The 20,136-nt window shown below is 45.3% G+C and overlaps 1 protein-coding gene across 1 annotated transcript; it reads right to left on the bottom strand.

Moving 5' to 3' along the window:
- Positions 1-2,760: 2,760 nt before the first annotated feature.
- gdpd4a (glycerophosphodiester phosphodiesterase domain containing 4a) lies at positions 2,761-19,893 on the bottom strand (the record flags this gene model as incomplete). The annotated part of the gene is made up of 17 exons (XM_084435910.1): positions 2,761-2,870; positions 3,402-3,481; positions 4,024-4,106; positions 4,343-4,490; positions 7,161-7,318; positions 8,362-8,580; positions 12,266-12,416; positions 13,556-13,638; positions 14,316-14,461; positions 15,114-15,207; positions 15,416-15,514; positions 16,551-16,610; positions 16,752-16,845; positions 17,452-17,555; positions 18,765-18,870; positions 19,263-19,337; positions 19,889-19,893. 17 exons carry the CDS (start codon positions 19,891-19,893, stop codon positions 2,761-2,763), a joined length of 1,815 nt encoding a protein of 604 aa, XP_084292036.1.
- Between the last annotated feature and the right edge of the window lie 243 nt (positions 19,894-20,136).

Raw genomic sequence — 20,136 nt, 5'->3', positions numbered from 1 at the left:
TTGTATCATTCACAAGTAAATATCTCTTCTATCACTTCCTGTTGTCAGCTGTTGACTGTGGTGGCTGAACTAGGGCTTAGACATTTGGGGCGCGGGCATTTGCGTGTGCATGTGTGTGTGTGTGTGTGTGTGTGTGTGTGTGTGTGTGTGTACTGTATGTGTGCGCGCGTGTGTGTGTTGGAAGGGGGGTCTGGGAGTCTTCCCCTAGTAAACATTTGACATTTTAAAATGCATTTCCTCTGTGTCTACAGATAATATATTTTAGTTACACTACTACCTTTTATATACTGTAAAAAGCACTTTTTGCACTTAAATACTGTAGCACATATCCACCAGCTTTGCTTTGCCAACCTGATTACGTGATCTCACATTCTGCTTCTCTATCGTGGACAGATCACGTGATCAGGATGGAAGCCATCATCTTCGGTGAGTAACGGAAATATATTATCTGTAGATAGCCTAGTGAAGAGCCGACTGAGGGAAAAAGCTCATGGAGAAATGGATGGTCCCTCACAGGGCATAAGGGAGACTGTGACTCACTAACACCCTGGACCAGAGCTACTCCACCTAGTTCCCTGAAATCTCATTTTAGAATTGCTGTAGCAGAGTCAAACAGCGATCTACAAAGACACGGTTTTCACTGATCCCTCTCAATTTATCATTGCAGTATAGATACAGTATTAAATGTTTAAAATCTTACAAAATCTTACATACCATAGATTTAAATTGGACATAACTTTGTTGTAATGTATAAAAGTGTTAACTCACCAGTTACACATACAGTAGCCTATAATCATTTCAATATTTTTATTATCAGATGAAAGTAGCATTTACAGTCTAAAAGTAGTCAAAGTAGTCCTAAAAATGAAATCATAACACAGTTCCAGTTCCACAAGTACCAGATCAGATGTGCTACAGTACGTAGCCTGTAACAATTAGCAACAAAGATGTGTCTTCTTGTGATACTGCTGTTGCTCCATTGAGGATTGTATTGTGTAGCACTTTTCATCAAGACCATACTGTATACAGTAACACAGTAACAGGGAAAAGACAACTCCTACAGTAGTGAGCTGACCATCACACCAATGCCCACTGTCACACTGTCCTGGACCTACTAACAAGCACTCATATGGTACTCATCAACACGGGACACATCCTTAGACTTGATATCTCTCGGGCACTACAGTAACCCACACACGCATCAAGTCTGACATGCCACATCAGGTACAACTCATCAGGGTTCATTCCAATGAACACACACGGCTTAGCTCTTTTCTCCTCTGGAAATGCCTTCTTCACATGCATCCCATTGTTTCTCACCAAGTTAAAAGTTTTGGACCTTCTTAATGGCATCATTTGGTCTTGATTTATTTTTGTTTGTTTGAACACCACAGATTGTCGAATTTGCTGTGATTGCTGCTCAATTATGCTCACCCAACAGATAGGGTTGACTTCGGAACATGACAAACAGAAAATACAGCAGGCTTTCATTGTAAACATACATGTATAGTACTGCAAATCAAGCGTCTACAGTATGCTGATACACCCTAAAATCACATGAGTTGGTATTATCAATGTTGTCAGGACCATGAAGGAGAAACAATACAGGAACATTTAAGTGACAGTCCTGGAACCTCGGAGGATTCTCTGGAGCCTTCGGGAGTTCTAGAAGGCTTCAGAAGTCTGTTCTTTTGAGCTCCCAAAGACCTGAGTCCTCTCCTCTGAGGTTAGCAGCCAGGGGTGAAAATTAACTTTTTGGCTCACGGTGAGTCACCTGCCAAGGGGACTGTAGATGAAAAAATCTACTGGCCAAGTTTTTTTTTTTTTCAGATAGCCTTCCGAAATCTAGTCGCCAATTGGAAATTTTACCTGCATTTGGCCGGTGGCAGGTGTTCATTTTCAGCCCTGTTAGCAGCTTATCAGTATCTCTACTATGGCACTTAAAGCTCCTCTTCAGCACTGTCCACAAAGCCACGAAAACACTTCAGACAGGAAGTCAAATCTAAAACCAGGGTTTTAGATACAGGATAGACAGGTTTGCTTGCAGTAGCAGAAGCAGATGCTGTTTTCACTGCCATGCTGGAACAGTACTGTCTGGTAATACAGTACATTCACTTAAACAAATGAAATATGAATAGCAAATCACAATTCAAACCTTACCCAATCTTAGTATTACATTCAGCCAGTCCATGTGTACTGTACACGCTGAACTCACTCACACAGAAACTATTATTCATGTCTTCATATTGTTGACATATTTTTTATAACACAGCTGATGCAATGTGATATACTGTACACAAAAATATATCATGAGATTAAGTTTCTGATCCCATGTCTCATTCTGCAGATCACGTTTTCACCACAAAGGGAGTCGGCAAGCTGAGCAGGGATTGGCGCAGGATGAATCTTGTCATGACCGGGACACAATGTCTTATTTTTGCTGCAAGGTGTATTTCCAAATCAACGTGCGTTTACATTAGACCAGCTTGTCAGCTGTGTGAACAATGGCTGGGTTCTGGTGTATTTGGCAGTTCACTTCCCTCAGGCACCCAGACTTCAGAAGGGACAGAGAGACACGATGGAGAGATAGGACGACGGAATAACAAACAAATATGGCTTTTCCTCTCTACCCACCTACACACCTCCGCCTCCCTTTTTCAATCTGGCTTGAGCCTCTATTTTCACCTTTCATCTCACCCTCTCTCTCTCTGTCTCTCTCTCTCTTTATTCTCTCTGTCTCTCTTTTGCCCCCTCCCTCTCTTAGGGTTCCTCAGTGATGGTAGGCAGGTGGGGTGTGCTGGGAGAAGTGGGCGTGCTCCGTGGCTCCGGGCGGACCCTCACGCTGGAGATGGACCACACGTCACTGAGCTCTGCAGGGGGTGAAAGGTCACACGGTCAGAGCTTAGGGGTCAAGGATCAGGGGTTGAGGGTAGGGGTGCAGGAGGGAGGTTGGGTTTGGGTTGTCACATGTGCCAGAGGGCGAGAGGGAAGGGGACATGCAGGTGTGGGGCACAGTGTGGAGCTGATGTTGGCCCGGGGGTTTGGGTGGTTCAGGGGTTCATGCAGGATTCATGCAGAGTTCATGGGTTGAGGTCCAGAGGGAGGGAGATGAGGGTCCGAGTGGGAGACTCAGAGTGGAAGGGATTCCAGCGAACCCATCCTGTCTCGGTGGGATCTGAGGCACACAGAACACCGAATAGTTTTACGGAACGCTGACATTCCAATGACAAACTAGATAGATGTAAAAGACTGGATGGATGTAGCAATTATGCCCCCAAAGCACTCATCACTTAGAGTGCACCTATGTAGTCACGTATGAGATCTGTGAAAACTGAAGGGTTGAGGGTGTGGAGTTTGAAATGCATCAAGGCCACAGGGATATGCGTAGGTGTTCTTCTTACCAGTCCTGAACTTGCTGTAGGGCCCGTTCTCGTGTGTCTGTTGACTGCCTGACCAGAATGGCAGGCCCCTCTCTCTCCACCTGCAGCGCAGACAGAGAAAAGCACTTCTCAGACACACAGCAAATACCTGATCTCATGTTAGTTGACGGTCTATACAGTTTTTTTTGCTTCCCTCTGGAATATGTAGGGGTGGGACCTATGCCCACCCTCCCATTGCTCTCTGTAAAGCGTGTGTTGCCTCTGTGTATGAAATGCGCTATACAAATAAAGTTTGATTTGATTTGATTTAGAGCCAGAAGAAATCAATGTGTGCGTGCCTGCGTAAGTGAGGTGAGTGCATGTGTGTGCAGCTAAAACAGACAAATTATGTATGTATTGTGTAATAGTTACACCATAAAACCCACAAACAATATATCCACCCAGACCCAAATGTCAAAAACAAAGCAAAAGACTCTTTCCCATAAGAGCACCCCACCCAGCAATGTCATTGGTTACACCATCAATAAAATGCCCGTCATCATCATTAAAAAAAAATAGGCTTCACTAAATAGTGAGGTCGACATATGACACACTGGTTTGGCCATGGGAGTTGGAAGAATGTTTATACTTATACTATACACACCAGTGGAACACAAAGACAGCTGTGATGACAACAGACGACACCACATCAGTCAGGATCCACATCAGACTGTACTCCTCTGGAGTCTGAGAGAGAGAGAGAGAAAGAAAGAAAGAGATATTGAGGGGAAAGAGTGTGCAAGAGAGATGAAGAGGGAGAGAGGGACTGAGGAAGACAGATGGCTCATTATAAATGTGTTGATGTTGCAACCTAGTGTGTTTTAATTATGTAAGGATTCAATGAATTTCAACCCTGCTAATGAGTGCCATGCATGTGTGTGTTTGTGTACTGTACATGGAATGTGTGTGTGTGTGTGTCTCACCATGAGAAAGAGAGGTCCGGGAAGGTGTGTGAGGATGTGCAGGGCGTTGGTGGTGACAGACTGGGCTCCAGCACACCAGGCCAGGGAGTAGAGCCACGACTGGCTGATCACAAACAGATTGGTACTGATGTTCACCGACCAGTATTTACTGGAGGACAGAGCACACACACGCACACACACACACACACACACACACACACACACACACACACACACACAGACAGACAGAGAGAGAGAGAGATAAACAAAACAAAACCAAACACACACACACAGTGACAGAAATGTCTACCGATTAAATGTTTCTCTGCTCTTCACCCATCCTGTCCGTCGTCCTTCCCCCAAGGGCAGCTGGGAGCAGACAGTAGGCAGCGTGCAGGGGACGTGCCCAGGGGACAACCAAGTACTCCTGTCCGTTTTTGCCAGGGACGGACAGCGTTAGCAATCTGTTCATCTGCATGTTTTTCCATATTGGCTTCTTTATGGGGGAAACCCTTGCGAACACGGGGAGAACATGCAAACGCCGTACAGAAAGACCAGGAAACCTGGTCTGTGAGGCGTCAGTACTAGGTACTGCACCGCCGTGACGCACGTGAGCGATTTCTGGGGTTCATTGTCTTGCTCAAGGACATTTCAGCACATTCCGGAAGCTGGGATCGAACCTTGCAATCCCCAGCCGGCCGCTCTAGCTCCTGAGCTACGTGTCGCTTACGGCTTGGCTTCACTGGGTCCGTTAACGTCAGCGTCGTCAACCATCAACTACCAGACGCTAATGAAATTAATCCATTGTTATTAATGACAGTGGCTCCACTGCAGCCATTGCATTGCGTTCGATGCCAATCGAACCAATCGATCCAACGTTAGGGAATCGCCGAGGTTCATGTCTTGATTTTTGACGGATGCTGACAGTTGATACTGACATACACAGTGGAGCCAAGGGGTTAGTGATTAGTGATACAGTATCATGAGTAGGGCTGGGTATCGATTCGAATTTCAAGATTTCGATTCACAAGGTTCAGAATCGATTATCACGATTCGATTCGATTCGATTCAATATCGATTCGGTTAGTGTTACTTTTTAAGCTGTAACCTTAATTACATGACTGCCAAGTTTTGCAACACATCAATACTAGGGCTGGGTATCGATACTGATTTCCAAAAATGAATGAATGAATCATTGAATGAATTAATGAACTATTCATTCCTTAATTTATTAATCCATTCATTAAATAAAAGATCGATTTTGGGATTTATGAATCGATTCTGAATCATTTGATTCAGAATCGATTCAGAATCGATTATCTATTTTTTTAACCCAGCCCTAATAATGAGTCAGAAATAGTCCCATATAAGTGTTGATGACGAGTGGAAAGCTTGTGCTTGGCCTTTGTGATGCAATTGACCATCTGCTATGGTAAATCTACTGAGCAAAAATTGGCTGAAACACACCTGTGAACTCTGGCTGAGAGAATGTGATGAAAGGAGAGTGAGGGAAGAGATAGAGAGAGAGAGAAGAGAGAGAGAGAAGAGAGAGAGAGAAGAGAGAGAGCAAGAAGCATTGATTTTTCATTAATACATTTACAACCTGAAAGATTGCACAGTATTTTGTGTGTGTGTGTTCATGTGCATGTCCCTGGTTGCGTGTGTGTGTGCGCGCGCGCGCGTGTGTGTGTGTGTATGTGCGTGTGTGTGTGTGTGTGTAAATCTCCACTTCAGTAGCAGAAAATCTCAGCTTATCCCTCAGTGCAGAGGACATGTTGATTGTCCCACAGCATGGTTCTGCCACTTGAATGTTCTGCCACAAGTTAGGGATGCAATCTGTTAGGGATTACAGGCTCTGACACGAGTTAGGGATGTGTGTGAGTGAGTGTGTGTGTGTGTGTTAATGATACAGTATAATGAGTCAGAAATAGTCCCATATAAGTGTTAATGACGAGTGGAAAGCTTGTGCTTGGCCTTTGTGATGCTAATGACCATCTGCTATGGTAAATCTACTGAGCAAGAATTGGCTGAAACACACCTGTGAACTCTGGCTGAGAGAATGTGATTAAAGGAGAGTGAGGGAAGAGATAGAGAGAGAGAGAGAGAGAGAGAGAAGAGAGAGAGAGAGAGAGAGCCAGAAGGAGCAATGATTTTCCATTAAAACATTTACAACCTGAAAGATTGCACAGTGAGTATTTTGTGTGTGTGTGTGTGTGTGTGTGTGTGTGTGTGTGTGTGTGTGTGTGTGTGTGTGTGTGTGTGTGTGTGTGAGTGTGTGAGAGAGTGAGTGTGTGTGTGTGTGTGTGTGTGTGTGTGTGTGAGGGCTTGGGCCTCTGAGGTGTGGTTGTCGATGCAGTGATTATTACTATCATTAAGATTATGTGCTGTAACTCCATCAAGCATGAGCGTGTCTCCATCCTTCTCCAGGTGATTTAATTTACAGTCTCTCTCTCTAACATCTGTGATCTCTCTCTCTCAGCTCTCCACCTTTCCCTCTCTCTCTCCAGTCTCTCTCTCTAACATCTGTGATCTCTCTCTCTCAGCTCTCCACCTTTCCCTCTCTCTCCAGTCTCTCTCTCTCTCTCTTCAACATCTGTGGTCTCTCTCTCTCAGCTCTCCACCTTTCCCTCTCTCTCTCTCCAGTCTCTCTCTCTCTCCCCCTCTCTTCTCTCCTCCTCTGGTACTGTAGCTCTCCAGGCTGAGAGATGGAGCCATCTGTACCCATCCTTATGTAACCGCATGCAAAACACACACACACACACACACACGCATAAACACACAAGTGAGAGAGCGATAGTGTGTGTGCGTGCGTGAATACTGTATGTGTGTGTGTGTGTACCTGATCTGCTGCTGGGACATGGAGCTGTAGTGCAGGTTGAGTCTAGTGATGAGGTTGTCCTGGAGCTTCTGAATGGAGGCTTTCTGTCCGGAGGTCTGCTGGAGGTCTGGGTCCCGTTCCTGAACCTGCTCTCTCTGCTCCTCTGGCAGCCACAGGACCTACACACACACACACACACACACATACACACAGGACATATGAAAATATAAAGATTAGGGCTGTCAATTTAATGTATTAATTAGATCCATTAATTATGCAGAAATTAATGCGTTTAAAAAAAATGAACGCAAGTTAATCTTCTTCTTTTTTTTTTATTAACCAATTTTGCCCAGAGGACCTCGTAGGCCACAGAGAGCAGGCAGCACAGAATGAGTAGGCTAAGTGTACCTCAGACTAATTGACAAACTTTGTCAATTGGCAAAATGAACTGCTGTGCACTGCAGGTCAACTGCTGTGGTGTAAGACAAGGGCTTAATGGAAGCATTTCAAGTGACGTCCTCCAATGCAGCTACACGCCGCCATCAAGAGGCACTATAGAATTATTGCCACAAGCTGAATATGTTGCTCAGATTGATTGATAGTCTGACACAACATAATATTGCAAATAATAATTTAATAAAACAATATATTGACTACTAAACCCACCTTTTGTAATGTCTATTCAATTCTTTAGTGTACAAGTACGAATGTCAAAAGCCATGGATTTAAACTCTGTGAGTGAAGGAAGTAAGTACCTCAAGCTTTAGAGTCTGTTGTGTAAAGTATTCCAACTATAAGGAGCATCATGGAGACAAGCAGCTCTACCAAGCTCAGAATGCACTCAAGAAACCCTAAAAACAAGCCGATCATTTGATCGGGACTGGTAGGTACCAAGGCTCCAGTCCAACAGAGACGAGATATATGGTGGAAGTTTACCAATAACAGCTTTGAAAATAAACAAATACCAGTGATAGTTACGCCTTAAAGAGAGAGGAAAGAACACAGTGGTGGGTGTCATAACTGTCACCCGTAATAAATCTTAGGGCGGGTTGGTAGACAGAGTCTAGGGGTTTCAGGGTAGTCACAGAAGCATGTCTATAGATTGTGTCACCATAGTCTAATATTGATAAGAAGACAGCTTGAACAATTCACTTCCTGCTGAACATAACACACACACAAACACACACACACACACACACACACCCCTATCCAACTACAGTACCTGTCTGGAGTTGATGTGCGCCTGTACAGCCTCCAGGGTGGCGTTGATGTAGGCGTGTCTGTAGGGGTGACCTGCGGGAGGTCTCCGGAGGTCAAAGATTACCAGCCGGCCGCTGCGGGCCGCTATGTCCAGGAACTGGCCCAGGGATGAAACCGTCTGGTTCTCCGCCAGCGCACGTTCCGCCTCGGAGAGGGACGCCACTGTCCCAAATGGATCCCTCTACGGGGAAAGAAGAATGAGACGAGAGAGGAGGGGATAGAGACGGGGACAGAACGTGAGTTAAAGACGCATTTCGAAAAGGGTCTTTCTTTCTGTGAAAGTTATTACAAATGAATCAATTACAGGTATAAAACATTAACTATGATCAGTTGAAGTTTCTGTTTGAAAGTAGTGATGTGAGTGCAGAGAGTTTGAGTGTGTTTTGTAAAGTGTTCCAGTCGTTTGCTACTGCAGAACGGAAAGAGTTGCGGCCAAAAACAGTGCAGGCTTTTGGGATGGTGAGCCTGATGAAATCACTAGACCTTAAGTGGTAATCATTGTGAGATGAGAGGTAGAGAGGTGACACTCCCAGAATTGTTTTATAAATTAATTGAAGCCAGTGAAGAAGCCGTCTGGTGTGAAGGGAGGGCCAGTCCACCCGTTTATAGAGGTCATAGTGGTGAGTAGTGAGGGGTGCACCAGTGGCAAAGCGAATTGCTGAGTGGTGGAGTGTGTCAAGTTTTTTAAGTGCACACTCTGACGCCATTTTATAGATTGTATCACCATAGCCAAGCATAGTATGAAGGAAGTATGGTCATTTTCGCGAGAGTGTGTTTAGTGGAATGCGTGAAGGAAGTCTTGTTCCGAAACAGGAAGCCAAATCTAGCTTTGACTTTGGCCTGAAGGTTATTGATGTGAGTTGTGAAAGAAAGAGAGTCCAGCCAGAGGCCCAGGTATTTATAGGACAAGACAAACTCTAATTCATAACTGTCAGGGCAGGAAATCTTGCGGGGGCTGGAGGCATTATTTTTCCAGTCAAACACAATGCATTTAGTCTTCTTAGAGTTAAGGAGTAGGTGCAAGTTATATGAAAAGACTGCTCATTAGAAGTGAGACTAAGGTCCAATCCCAATACCCCCCCTTAGCCCTAGCCCCTAGATTTGGAGTGCCCTTGACTGGGTAGTGACCCTTCAGAACGGAGCCACAAGGGATAGGGGTTGAAATCTTTACCTAAGAAATGGGACACCACTCGCTACGTCTTCAATCGGAATTGTATTAGTTGCCTGAGTCCCTGGGACGTTAGAGTATGATTACTATTATTATAGTGACACATCTGACCAAATTCCAGGACAAAACAAGACAGATTAATCACTTGTACAGCCAGGAAACATGTTTACACATCGCCTGTTAACGTTAGTCCTGCCCATAGAAATGCACTGATATTAGATGAGCAGGGAAGAGCAGAAAAATGCTAGCCTACTGGATTATTTTTTGAACTTCATACATTGGACATGGAATCAACTGTCACTCAAAAATCGTTGTTTACACAAGGTTCTATTGATTAGATTAGATTCGACATTGCACCGTAGCCTACAAGTAACTTACTGGAACATCAAAACACAATGAAATGCCGTTGACATCGTAAACAGCGATTTTTTTCGGAAATGCGTGTCATAACGATCCAATGACATGTTCCTTTGCATCTACATTAAACTTTCACGGCACCGGCAGCTATGTTTCATATCACTGCCTCGGTTCGCAAAGCATTGTGTACCCCTCGGTTTCAAGTCAGCATCTGAAAACCCTTGCTATGGAGGGCTGTTTGAACGTCCACTAGCCCTCCATATGCCCCCTAGCCCTAGAAGCTAAAAGGAATGGGGAACACTACCCTATACGTGTGAATGCGCAAAATGTAGGGGTAGGGTCAACGGCTAGGTCTAAGGGGGGGTATTGGGATTCGGCCTAAAAGTTGGAGAGTGGATCCGCAGAGCCGCAGAGTGGCTGAGGCAAGCTGAGTATAAGATGGTGTCGTCAGCATATAGATGTATCCGGGAACTGCCAGCAGCCTTGGCTACATCATTGATGTAGATAGAGAACAAAGTTGGGCCCAAGATGGAGCCTTGAGGCATCCCTTTAGAGATGGTAAGTGGTCCCAACACAATGTTTTCAGAACACGGTTAGCAAGGGAACTGGCAAACCAGTTGCAACAAGTAGCAGACAGGCCGATGCAGGAGAGCCTTTGCGAGAGGATGCTGTGATCGACTGAGTCAAATAAAAGCAGACCTGCTTGCTGTCTAACGCTGAATTCACACCACAGCGAAAGCGGAATTCCACTAAATGGGTGTGTCCGAAACGTCAGACACACCCATGTCACCTTTGGGTGCCTCAATAATGTGCTACCGGAAAGCTACTCAAAAGAAACCACATAATTATTGAAATTATATTGTTGATGTGATACGGGATGAGTTGTAATTATTTTTTTATGTGGTAATGTAGTGTTAAGTCTCAAAATCTGTGGTTCGATTAAGATAGAGCCTATTTGAAAATGTGTTTTTACGTTGTCGGAGTTAGCTAGAGCCATGAAAATGACCGGGCAGTCAGCACGTCTATACCGCCAAGAACAGCCTCATATGCTGCAATAAAGCATGCCATTTGGTGCCTGCCAAGGGACTACAGATGCGAATTAGCTTGCATAGACCCATATCTGTAACATATTAATTCTGCTTCTGATTCTCCTTCTTCTTCTTATTATTATTATTATTATCATAATACTCTGGGCTGGCCACAATGTGATGCAGCTCGGCTTGGCATAGGGGTTCCTGGAGCGCTGTAGCCTGGGTGTACGATCGCGAGGTGTGAACAGAATAAATACCACATACGAGCAAATATAACCTGCTCCGCTATAACGAAACTGTTAAAACTAAGATGCCTGGATAAAGAAATAATTTTTCGAACTGATATATTTGACAGAATCAGTATTCTACGCAAGCTAGTTCTTAATGCAGGACAGGGTTTGAGGACACAATTAAACGGTCATCCATCTTCAGAGTTTGTTTCAGGAGGGAACGTGTTCTTTGAAACAACAGCGAGCTTCTGCTTTTTGATTGGTTGCCGCTTTTTATTTCGCCGCAAAAGTTGAACTTTTCTCAACTTTTTTGCACCGGTTTTTGCTGGCTCCGCCACCCTCATAGCGAATTCGCTGCTCACCATAGACAATGCATAGAATCCCGCCGCTTTTTCAAAAGGCGGCAGCGGAATTCCGCTGATGGTGTGAATTGAGCGTAAAGCAGTGATGAACATGGCAGCAGGGGTGTGTGTGCAGTTAGGAATGACCAGCTGTTCTAAAATCACTGTTAAATGACACTTAAATGTTTGGGTTTTTAAGGAAAAAGGTTTTCACCCAAAGACAGGGACAATGTGTGTGCCCAACATCCTGGTTTCACTGAATAACACTTCTTCTGCCAAGATACCAGACAGTGCCAATAGTCAAGGCTCTTTCACAGCTGCCAGCCACTCTCCTGGCACCTCCAATTAGACCTCATGAGCCAGACCTGTGTGTCCGTATGTATGTGTGTGTGTGTGTGTGTGTTTGTGTGTGTGTGTGTGTGTGCGTGCGTGTGTGTGTGTGTGTTTGTGTGTGTGTGTGTGTGTGTGTGTGTGCGTGCGTGCGTGCGTGTGTGGCTGGCACCTCATGGTACAGCCTAAAGCAGTGCTAATCCTTCAATCTCATTAATTTCCCCTTCTGGAGTTAGCAAGACGTTGATGTGTTAGGAGACATGGCAGCCAGGAATGCAATGCCATGTTTGTCTACACTGACCACCAAATCCACAAACGTGGCACATCTACCTGGGTGTATGTGTGTGCGAGCATGCATGTGTGTGTATGTGTGTGTGCGTGCGTGTGTGTGTGTACGTGCATGTCTCACCGAGAGGAACCATGCCCCAGCGTTAAGCTGCTGTATCTCTGCCCAGGTGAACATGGCAGCGGGGGTGTGTGTGCGGTTAGGAAACACCTCCGCTACGTTGGTCGTCCTCCCCAGAGTAGAGTCATGCATCAGGAAGGGGACTCCGTCATAGCTAGAGAGAGAGAGAGAGAGGGAGGAGGGAGCAAGGGAGGAGAGAGGGGGATGGGTCAAGATTATTTAATGACATGAAAAAACGTATCACTCCTGTGAAAGCGTGTCTTGATTTTGATTACATGAGCAAGCGTGTAGACGTTACGCCTGGGTTTCATGAAATCAAGTTTTCACACACAACCCCCCCCCCCCCACACACACACACACACACACACACAAATGCAGAACCTACAGAGGCTCTCTCTCCCTCCCCCATACTCACAAGGGGATTTGAAAGTCAGCACAATTGTTCACGTGAGGCACGTGTACATGTGTGTGTGTGTGTGTGTGTGAGAGAGAGAGAGAGACACAGGCAGCGCTAGGCTAGATAGACTAACACCAATGCTGAGTCATGCTACAGTACGTGAGTAATACGATGGGGTCAGCAAGTGCTATTGTTATCTGGTGCTAGCAGGCCTGTGCTGAGAGCGCTAGCGGGGAGCACTAGCTGCTAACTGGATTAGAAGGTCTACAGTATAATCATCATAGATGGGAGGCTAATGCTAATGTCTGATGTCTATAATTAGCGCTGGGGATGGCTCACTGACATAAAGAGGAGACTGCATTCCTGCCTGGCTGGGTAACACCAGCATAGGCGGTTCTAGGGGGGGGGGCAAGAGGGGCCAGTGCCCCTGTAATATTAAGCCTGCCAGCTCATTTCAGTTACTGCAGGTAAAATGCATAGTAGATAATAGACAACTTGTATATTATATAAAGGTATAAATGGGTGTTTTTTCTCCCAAAAATGTATAGGAATTATGAGCTCATACAACTATGGAATCTCTTGTGGCAAACACAATGCCAGCTCATGAAAGCAGACAAGTTAATCCAGCACAAATTGGCGCATAGAAGATTCACCAGAGTCCAGAAAATTAAGTGTTTGATGCTCAAAATGTCATGGGGGGTGGGGGGAGACCCCAGACCTCCCGCTTCGTGTCCCTCCCATATGTGCAGCACCTCATCCCAGACAATAATTCCAATGTTTGGTACCCCTAAAATCACACGCGGCCCCAGCCTGACCACCCATTTGAAATGGTCTAGAATGGGTACTGAACACCAGGGGGTTGAACTCATTGAGAGGTGTACAAAAGAAGTCAGTACCTTATAATGACGTCAGTCTCCAGCCCTTCTCCGCCATCCTCCACAGCCCTCTCAAATGACATCTGAGTGTTTTCTGGGGCAAGCTATTTAGAGGACACGGACGCACAAACGCACACACACACATACACACACAGGCATCAGCACTGCATGATACTAGTCATGAGTTTTCACAGTCAGACTTTTTTCATTAATGGCTCTATCAACTCAAACTCAATCCCTTTAAAACTGAGACATTAGGGTGCATGTCCACCGAGGAGCTAGCGCTGTTTTCTTGTTGTTTACAATGGGTAATGAGCTCTAGAGACAAGAGCTGTGTTCCAAGTGCATTTTTAGCGCTATAGCACCATGGGTTCTAGGCTTTTTTTTCAGTTGAAAAAACTGAACTTTTAGAACTTTTTGGGCTAAAGCGCAGGCTGTAAACGGTTGTTCTGATGACGAGGACGGTCGGGTTTGGTCAAGACTGCAGAGACAGTGAATGTTAGCACCAGCTAACCACTAGCTATCTGAACTTAGCTAGTTAATCTACAGTCTGCAAAAACACTACACTCAATGAGCTGTCGGCAGCCTAGCCAGTCAACTACCTTTCCCAGCGCACTCTAAGCAGCTGTGAGTGGCTGTAAGCTTGGCGCTGTTCAGCTACATACAGCTCACCGGTGGACAGACAGCCTTAGTCAGAGCCAGTGAACGACAATAGGTGTGTCCGTCTCAGTAGTAATGGATATAGTTGGCAGTGTGTGCAGGTGAGTACAGGTCAGCCTACCATGGGGGCTCCTCTGTGACCGATGAGTGTGGGAGCAGGACCCAGGGTGCCAGCCTCCTTGATACAGGGCGAGTACATGCCCAGTGGCACCAGGTAGAGGGTAAACAGTACAGCCAGGTACAGACCCAGGATAGCCACCTGCCGCACTGCACACGCAGACACACACACACACAAATGTATTTGGGTCAGTCAGTATGACCCACTCACATAGTAACACCCTACAGTCTGAACTCTGGACTGAGTGACCTGCCAGGAGAACCGCACCATATTTCTCACACGCACACATGCACACATACACACACACTCTCATTGTGGCCCAATGAAAGAAAGCGTCAGAGAGAAAAAGAATGTGTGGGCTGGCGTGAGTTTGACAGGATCAGCGCCTCCTCCTTTCTCCTCATCTCTCCATCATCATCTCTCAGATATGAGTCAACCACTAAACCTGTCACCACCACGACCAGAAACACGTGACCATAGACACCAAAGCTTAGGAAAGAGGGCAGAGAGAAAGGTAGAGAGAACAGAATAGAGAGAGAGAGAGATCCCTGCAGAATAAGAGCAGTGAAGGCCAGAGAGTGAGTCATGGAAAGCTACAGTAGTGTTTATAGAAACAGCTTTAGGCCCTCTGCTCTGAACAGAACATTGTGTGAAGGAGATACAAGAAAACTCCTACAGCTTCTCAACAACAATCATCTCTCTGATTCCATGGATGAATATGGCTCTATATAATGGGCCAGCATCCCTAAAGCCAACCAATGACCATTAGCAGGAGTGGCCACACCCAATCAGAGCACTCACCTCTCTTGGTCATGCGGAAGAAATGCAATGCTATTGGCCAGGACAGGAGGGTCATCATCGAGACCGCACCCACATGGAGGAAGGGAGCTGTGACCTAGCCAATCACAAGAGAGAAGGGGGGCGCTTGAACATGTTTTCCTATGTTTTTACATTCACATTTCAATATATTATATTTATATCATATTTATTATATTCAAATGAGTTGTATACATCTGTGTGTGTGTTCCTTTCTATAAAACAGATTTAGCAGGTGTGTTTGTGTGATTGGTCGGTGTCTGTGAGTGACGGCTGATCCAGCCAACCTGCAGGGAGAGGAGGAGGGTGTTCCACTCATTGCTCCAGACGTCAGAGAGGACGGCTGTGGCACCGATGGAGAATGCCAACGTCACCACGATACCAATCTGGAAAAGACACGTTAACAAAAACAAAAGCAAAACGAAAGTTCTGTGCTATTCATAGTGTGGACATTTACATGTCGATGTTCAAGGACTTTCTCTCCTATATGATAATACTGGCAGAGTTGGGCAAAACGAATTTCCACCTGGCCATTCTATTACAGTGTGTGTGTGTGTGTGTGTGTGTGTGTGTGTGTGTGTGTGTGTGTGTGTGTGGTTGGCGTGCCAGGAGTAGGTTGGCCGCAGGTACACCTCGAGAAGCTGTTTGATTGTTTTTATGATATAAAAAAGTAAACAGACTTTTATGAACATCTGGACGCATGCACGCCCGTTGTAACTGCCATCGTTAATGCAATAGGTGCAGATCAGAGATGCACTTGTACACACATGCCTGCGTCAATGCATCTATGTTCCATCTCTGGAATGACCAATATGCCTTTTCACAGTTGTCTGCTAACATACCAGATGATGTTGTGGTTAATGAAGAGTCCAGAGAAGTGTCTGTATTAGAGATAGCATGCACCTTTGATACAAGCATCGATGAAGCCTTTATGACTAAGGTCTTGAAATACCATAAATACCATCTCAGAGCTAGGCCACAGGTGTACACTACTTGTTTTTATATTTGGCAGCCTTGGACATGTTCATAGGTTGGTTGTCAGAGGACTACATCTACTTGGGATGTCCAAGAAGGAAGCTAAAAGGCTCACCAAGTATTGCTCTGTCTCTACAATTATTGGCAGCCGCCATATATGGCGGAGACGTTGCTACTTGTACCCATGAGTGATGTGTTTTGTATGTGAAAGACATTGTCCATGTTAATTGTGAGTGTAGACTAATCTGTGCCTTTAGTATTTGTGTTCCTGTATGCATTGTTTCATTATGTGGACATAAATAAATGATTAAAATGTGTGTGTGTGTGTGTGTGTGTGTGTGTGTGTGTGTGTGTGTGTGTGCGTGCGTGTGTGTGTGTGTGTGTGTGCGCTCATGTATGCGTGTGTGTGTGAGAGAGAAATCTAATGTAGAACAGGGGTGTGTTTACCTTGTGACTCCAGTGTAGGTACAGCCTCTGTCCTTCAGACAGCAGACACACTGCCAGCACCTGCGGAACAGTTACATTTTCACTCAGACATTCATGAGATGCACACACAAGTTATCTGTTCTCCAGTATATAGTATGTAGGGCACCCACTTCCATGGGTTCCTGCGGATCACTAGGGTATGGAGATGAGAGGCGTTCTCACCAGGAGGAGGGCGATATAGCTGAAGAGAGCTCCGGCCACCACCAGCAACACCAGGGACCAGGGAAACCAGAACCCCAGGGTCTCAAAGTTAAACCTGGAAACAGCACACAACTGCCCTTATGCCGGGGTCTCACACTACAGGATTTTTGAGCCGATTTATCCCCGATTCACCACTCCCGACAATCAGAGTAGAAATGTGGTCTGGAATGTGGATCGGGGCTGATGTTCGGCCCAGATTATCTTGTAATGTGAGGGGTTTACAGGTCCAATCTCAAACCTTTCGATCGGCTCGCAGACCCATCGGGGCCGCCCCGAGAATATCAAACATGTTTGATATTTAAGGTTATTACGTCACTACCTTACTAGTGAGACGGCGAGACAAGTGGTTTGTTGCTCTTGCGGGCACGATCCTGTAGTGTGTGATGAGCCGTTATTTTCAAATCTTGTTGTGTGCGCTTGTTTGAGATTCGGGAGAAGAATATCTGTTAAGATTCTGCTCATGTGCGTGATGCAACCCGGTTTCGAAATCGGTTAGGATTTTAAATATCCTGTAGTGTGAGCCCGGCATTAGTCTGTACGCACGCACACACAAACATCACCAAGTTCATCAGGTGTGTCTGTGTATGTGTGTGTGTGTGTGTGTGTGTGTGTGTGTGTGTGTGTGTGTGTGTGTGTGTGTGTGTGTGTGTGTGAGACCCACCAGTCAAAGTCGTTGTAGTCATTCTGAGCTTTGCTCCAGAAGTAGAGGAACACAAAACTCAGGAAGAAGGTGAAGATCAGGAGGCCAAAACTGCCACACTCCAACTGAGACACAAACCCAGGATACACTCACATTAGAATACATAATGCCTAATACACTACAGTATTCACACATCCTGTTATCTACACACATATCATTTCACTGGATTGATTCCTTAGTCGATGAAGGTATCATTGTTCAGTATTCATACCCTGCCTAACAGATTTTGATTGAATCCAAATATCAAGTTGGAAAATAATTTCTTACTCCTGGGCAATGCACTACCTACCATGTCTCTGGTTTTTCTAGCTTCCGCAGTGCGCACACTGTGAGCGAAACAAATGCACCAGCACGTGAAACAAATGCACCTGCACATGCATGCGATAGTCACTCGATAGTCGTGAGAGTCAGTCAGTCGAGTAAATGTCTTTTTGAGGCAGACACATGCATGTTACAGGTATGTGGCCACTGGCTAACATTAGTAAAAAATTTCATTTTCGTTTTATAGTGATCAGCTTTACCATTTGCTTGTACTAGCCCTAACGGGAGAATCTGTCTCTCTCTCTCTCTCTCTCTCTCTTTCTCTCTCCCTCATGAGTTTGAATGTTGTCTTATTGTGTCGGTAGCTAGTTAGCTAATGTAGCCTAATAATAGCTAGGTAACGTCAGCTCTCTCTCTCTCTGTCCAATTAAAGAAAATAGGCTAAATGTTCTCTAATATCATCATTACACAGTAACAGTGCAATTTTGATTGTAGGCTTCTAACTTAACCATTCATCATTCTACTGGATTGCTGTAGGGTAATGCATCTTCATCACAGTGGCAAACTACAGCCCCCCCCCACCCTCTACCGTGATGACTGTGACAGGAAAGCCCTGCAGGTACAGTTATCACAAATGAACAGCCTATCTAATATAAGTAAGCCTACTTGTTACCATCAGCTACTGTAATGTTCTATAATGAGTGGGCATATAGGCTAATGGATTTAAACAGTAACAGACAGTGCAATTTTAACTGTAGGCTTCTAACTTGACAATTCACTCTACTGAAAGTGGAGTTAGCACAGAAACTCTGGGATCAATGCTCTACACGTGCCTGGTCAGCTCTGCACTCTCAGCAAACTAAACACGCTGTTTTAGTGAAAATGGACGCTTCGCTCCACTTTGGGTGTGTGCATGGGCCTCTTTGTGTGTACAGTATGTGTGTGCGGGTGTGTTTGTGTATGTGAGCACCTCATCTGTATGTGCGTGTGTGTGTGTGTGTGTGTGTGTGTACCTTGCTGCAGCAGCACTCCCCTGGCTGTGCCCTGGCTCGTTGGTAGCGTCTCCATTGGCATCCATAGATGCCTGCCAGACAGGAGACGAAGGGCTGATGCTCATACCTACATAAATAAATAAACAACCACAACAACACTTTATCCGGTACTTTAATGCATCATTATTCTTTACGGTCAATACTTTGCTGTTTGTTGTCTGTCAGACAGGAGACGAAAGACTGATGCTCATACATAAATAAACAACAACGATAACACTTTATCCAGTACTTTAATCCATCATTATTCTTCAATACGTTGCTGTCTGTTCCATTGAAAAGAAATGTGTTTGTGTGTGCATGAATGTGTGCATGTGTGTATGTGTGTGTGATAGTGTGTGTGTGTGCGTGTGTGTGAATGAGTATGTGTGTGTGTGTGTGTGTGTGTGTGTGTGTGTGTGTGCATGTGTGTGTGTGTGTGTGTGTGTGTGTGTGTGTGTATGCATGATAGCGTGTGTTTACCTTTGCAGCAGCTGCCGCCTCACCACCTTTAGCTTCCCCAGCTTCAGTCTGGTCACGGAGTAACTCACACTCACCCTCAGCCCAGCATCGCACAACCAGAGAAGGATGGAAAGCAGAGCAGGGAGAAACAAGAAGAGAAACAAGAAGAAGACTACTGAGGCCCCCCACAACTCAGTCACCACTGAAGGAGATCTGTGGAATACAGAGAGAGAGAGAGAGAGAGAGAGAGAGAGAGAGAGAGAGAGAGGTCTCAACATCACAGATCAAAAACATCAGTCAATGAAAAATGGTTTGATACAGACTGCAGACATCTGAGAAAAACACTGATAAACAGAAGTTTATCAAATCCAAAACTTGGACCTTTGCCTCCAAAATTGGGAAACGCTGAAATAATACGGACAGAAATACACAAATGGTGCTCAGAAAGCACAGACCTTCGCCCACAAATACATTTTGTGGCTCTGTGCGCACGCCACCCTGTGTCTCTGTGACCTTCCCATGTCGAGATGGTCGTTTCAATTCCCCCTATTTACAATGAATGGGGGGAATTTTTCGCTCCCCAAGTCCAAAAAATGAATAGAGGTGAATGGCCAGCCCGGCCATGTTTGGGCAGCTCGTGGACCCACCCCATGATTCGGATCCGCTCCAGAATGTAGACCTAATGGGTCTGGTAGTTTTTGCGTAATACTGCTAGCAAACAAACAAACACACGAACAAACAAACACATGCCACCGAAACCATTACCTCTCCCTCTGTGCTGTCGCTGGGGCAGAGATAAAGAACGCTCAGAACTAAAAGGGACGAACATGTGCAGCACCAACTTGATATCGCCTAACTGAAAAGCACATTGACTCAAATAATTCCTGGAAAAAAT

This window comes from Borostomias antarcticus, assembly GCF_949987555.1.
Source record: "Borostomias antarcticus genome assembly, chromosome: 1".
Classification (NCBI taxonomy): Eukaryota; Metazoa; Chordata; class Actinopteri; order Stomiiformes; family Stomiidae; genus Borostomias; species Borostomias antarcticus.
The sequence above is the reverse complement of the archived record's forward strand: the minus strand, read 5'-3'. Positions and strand labels throughout refer to the sequence as shown.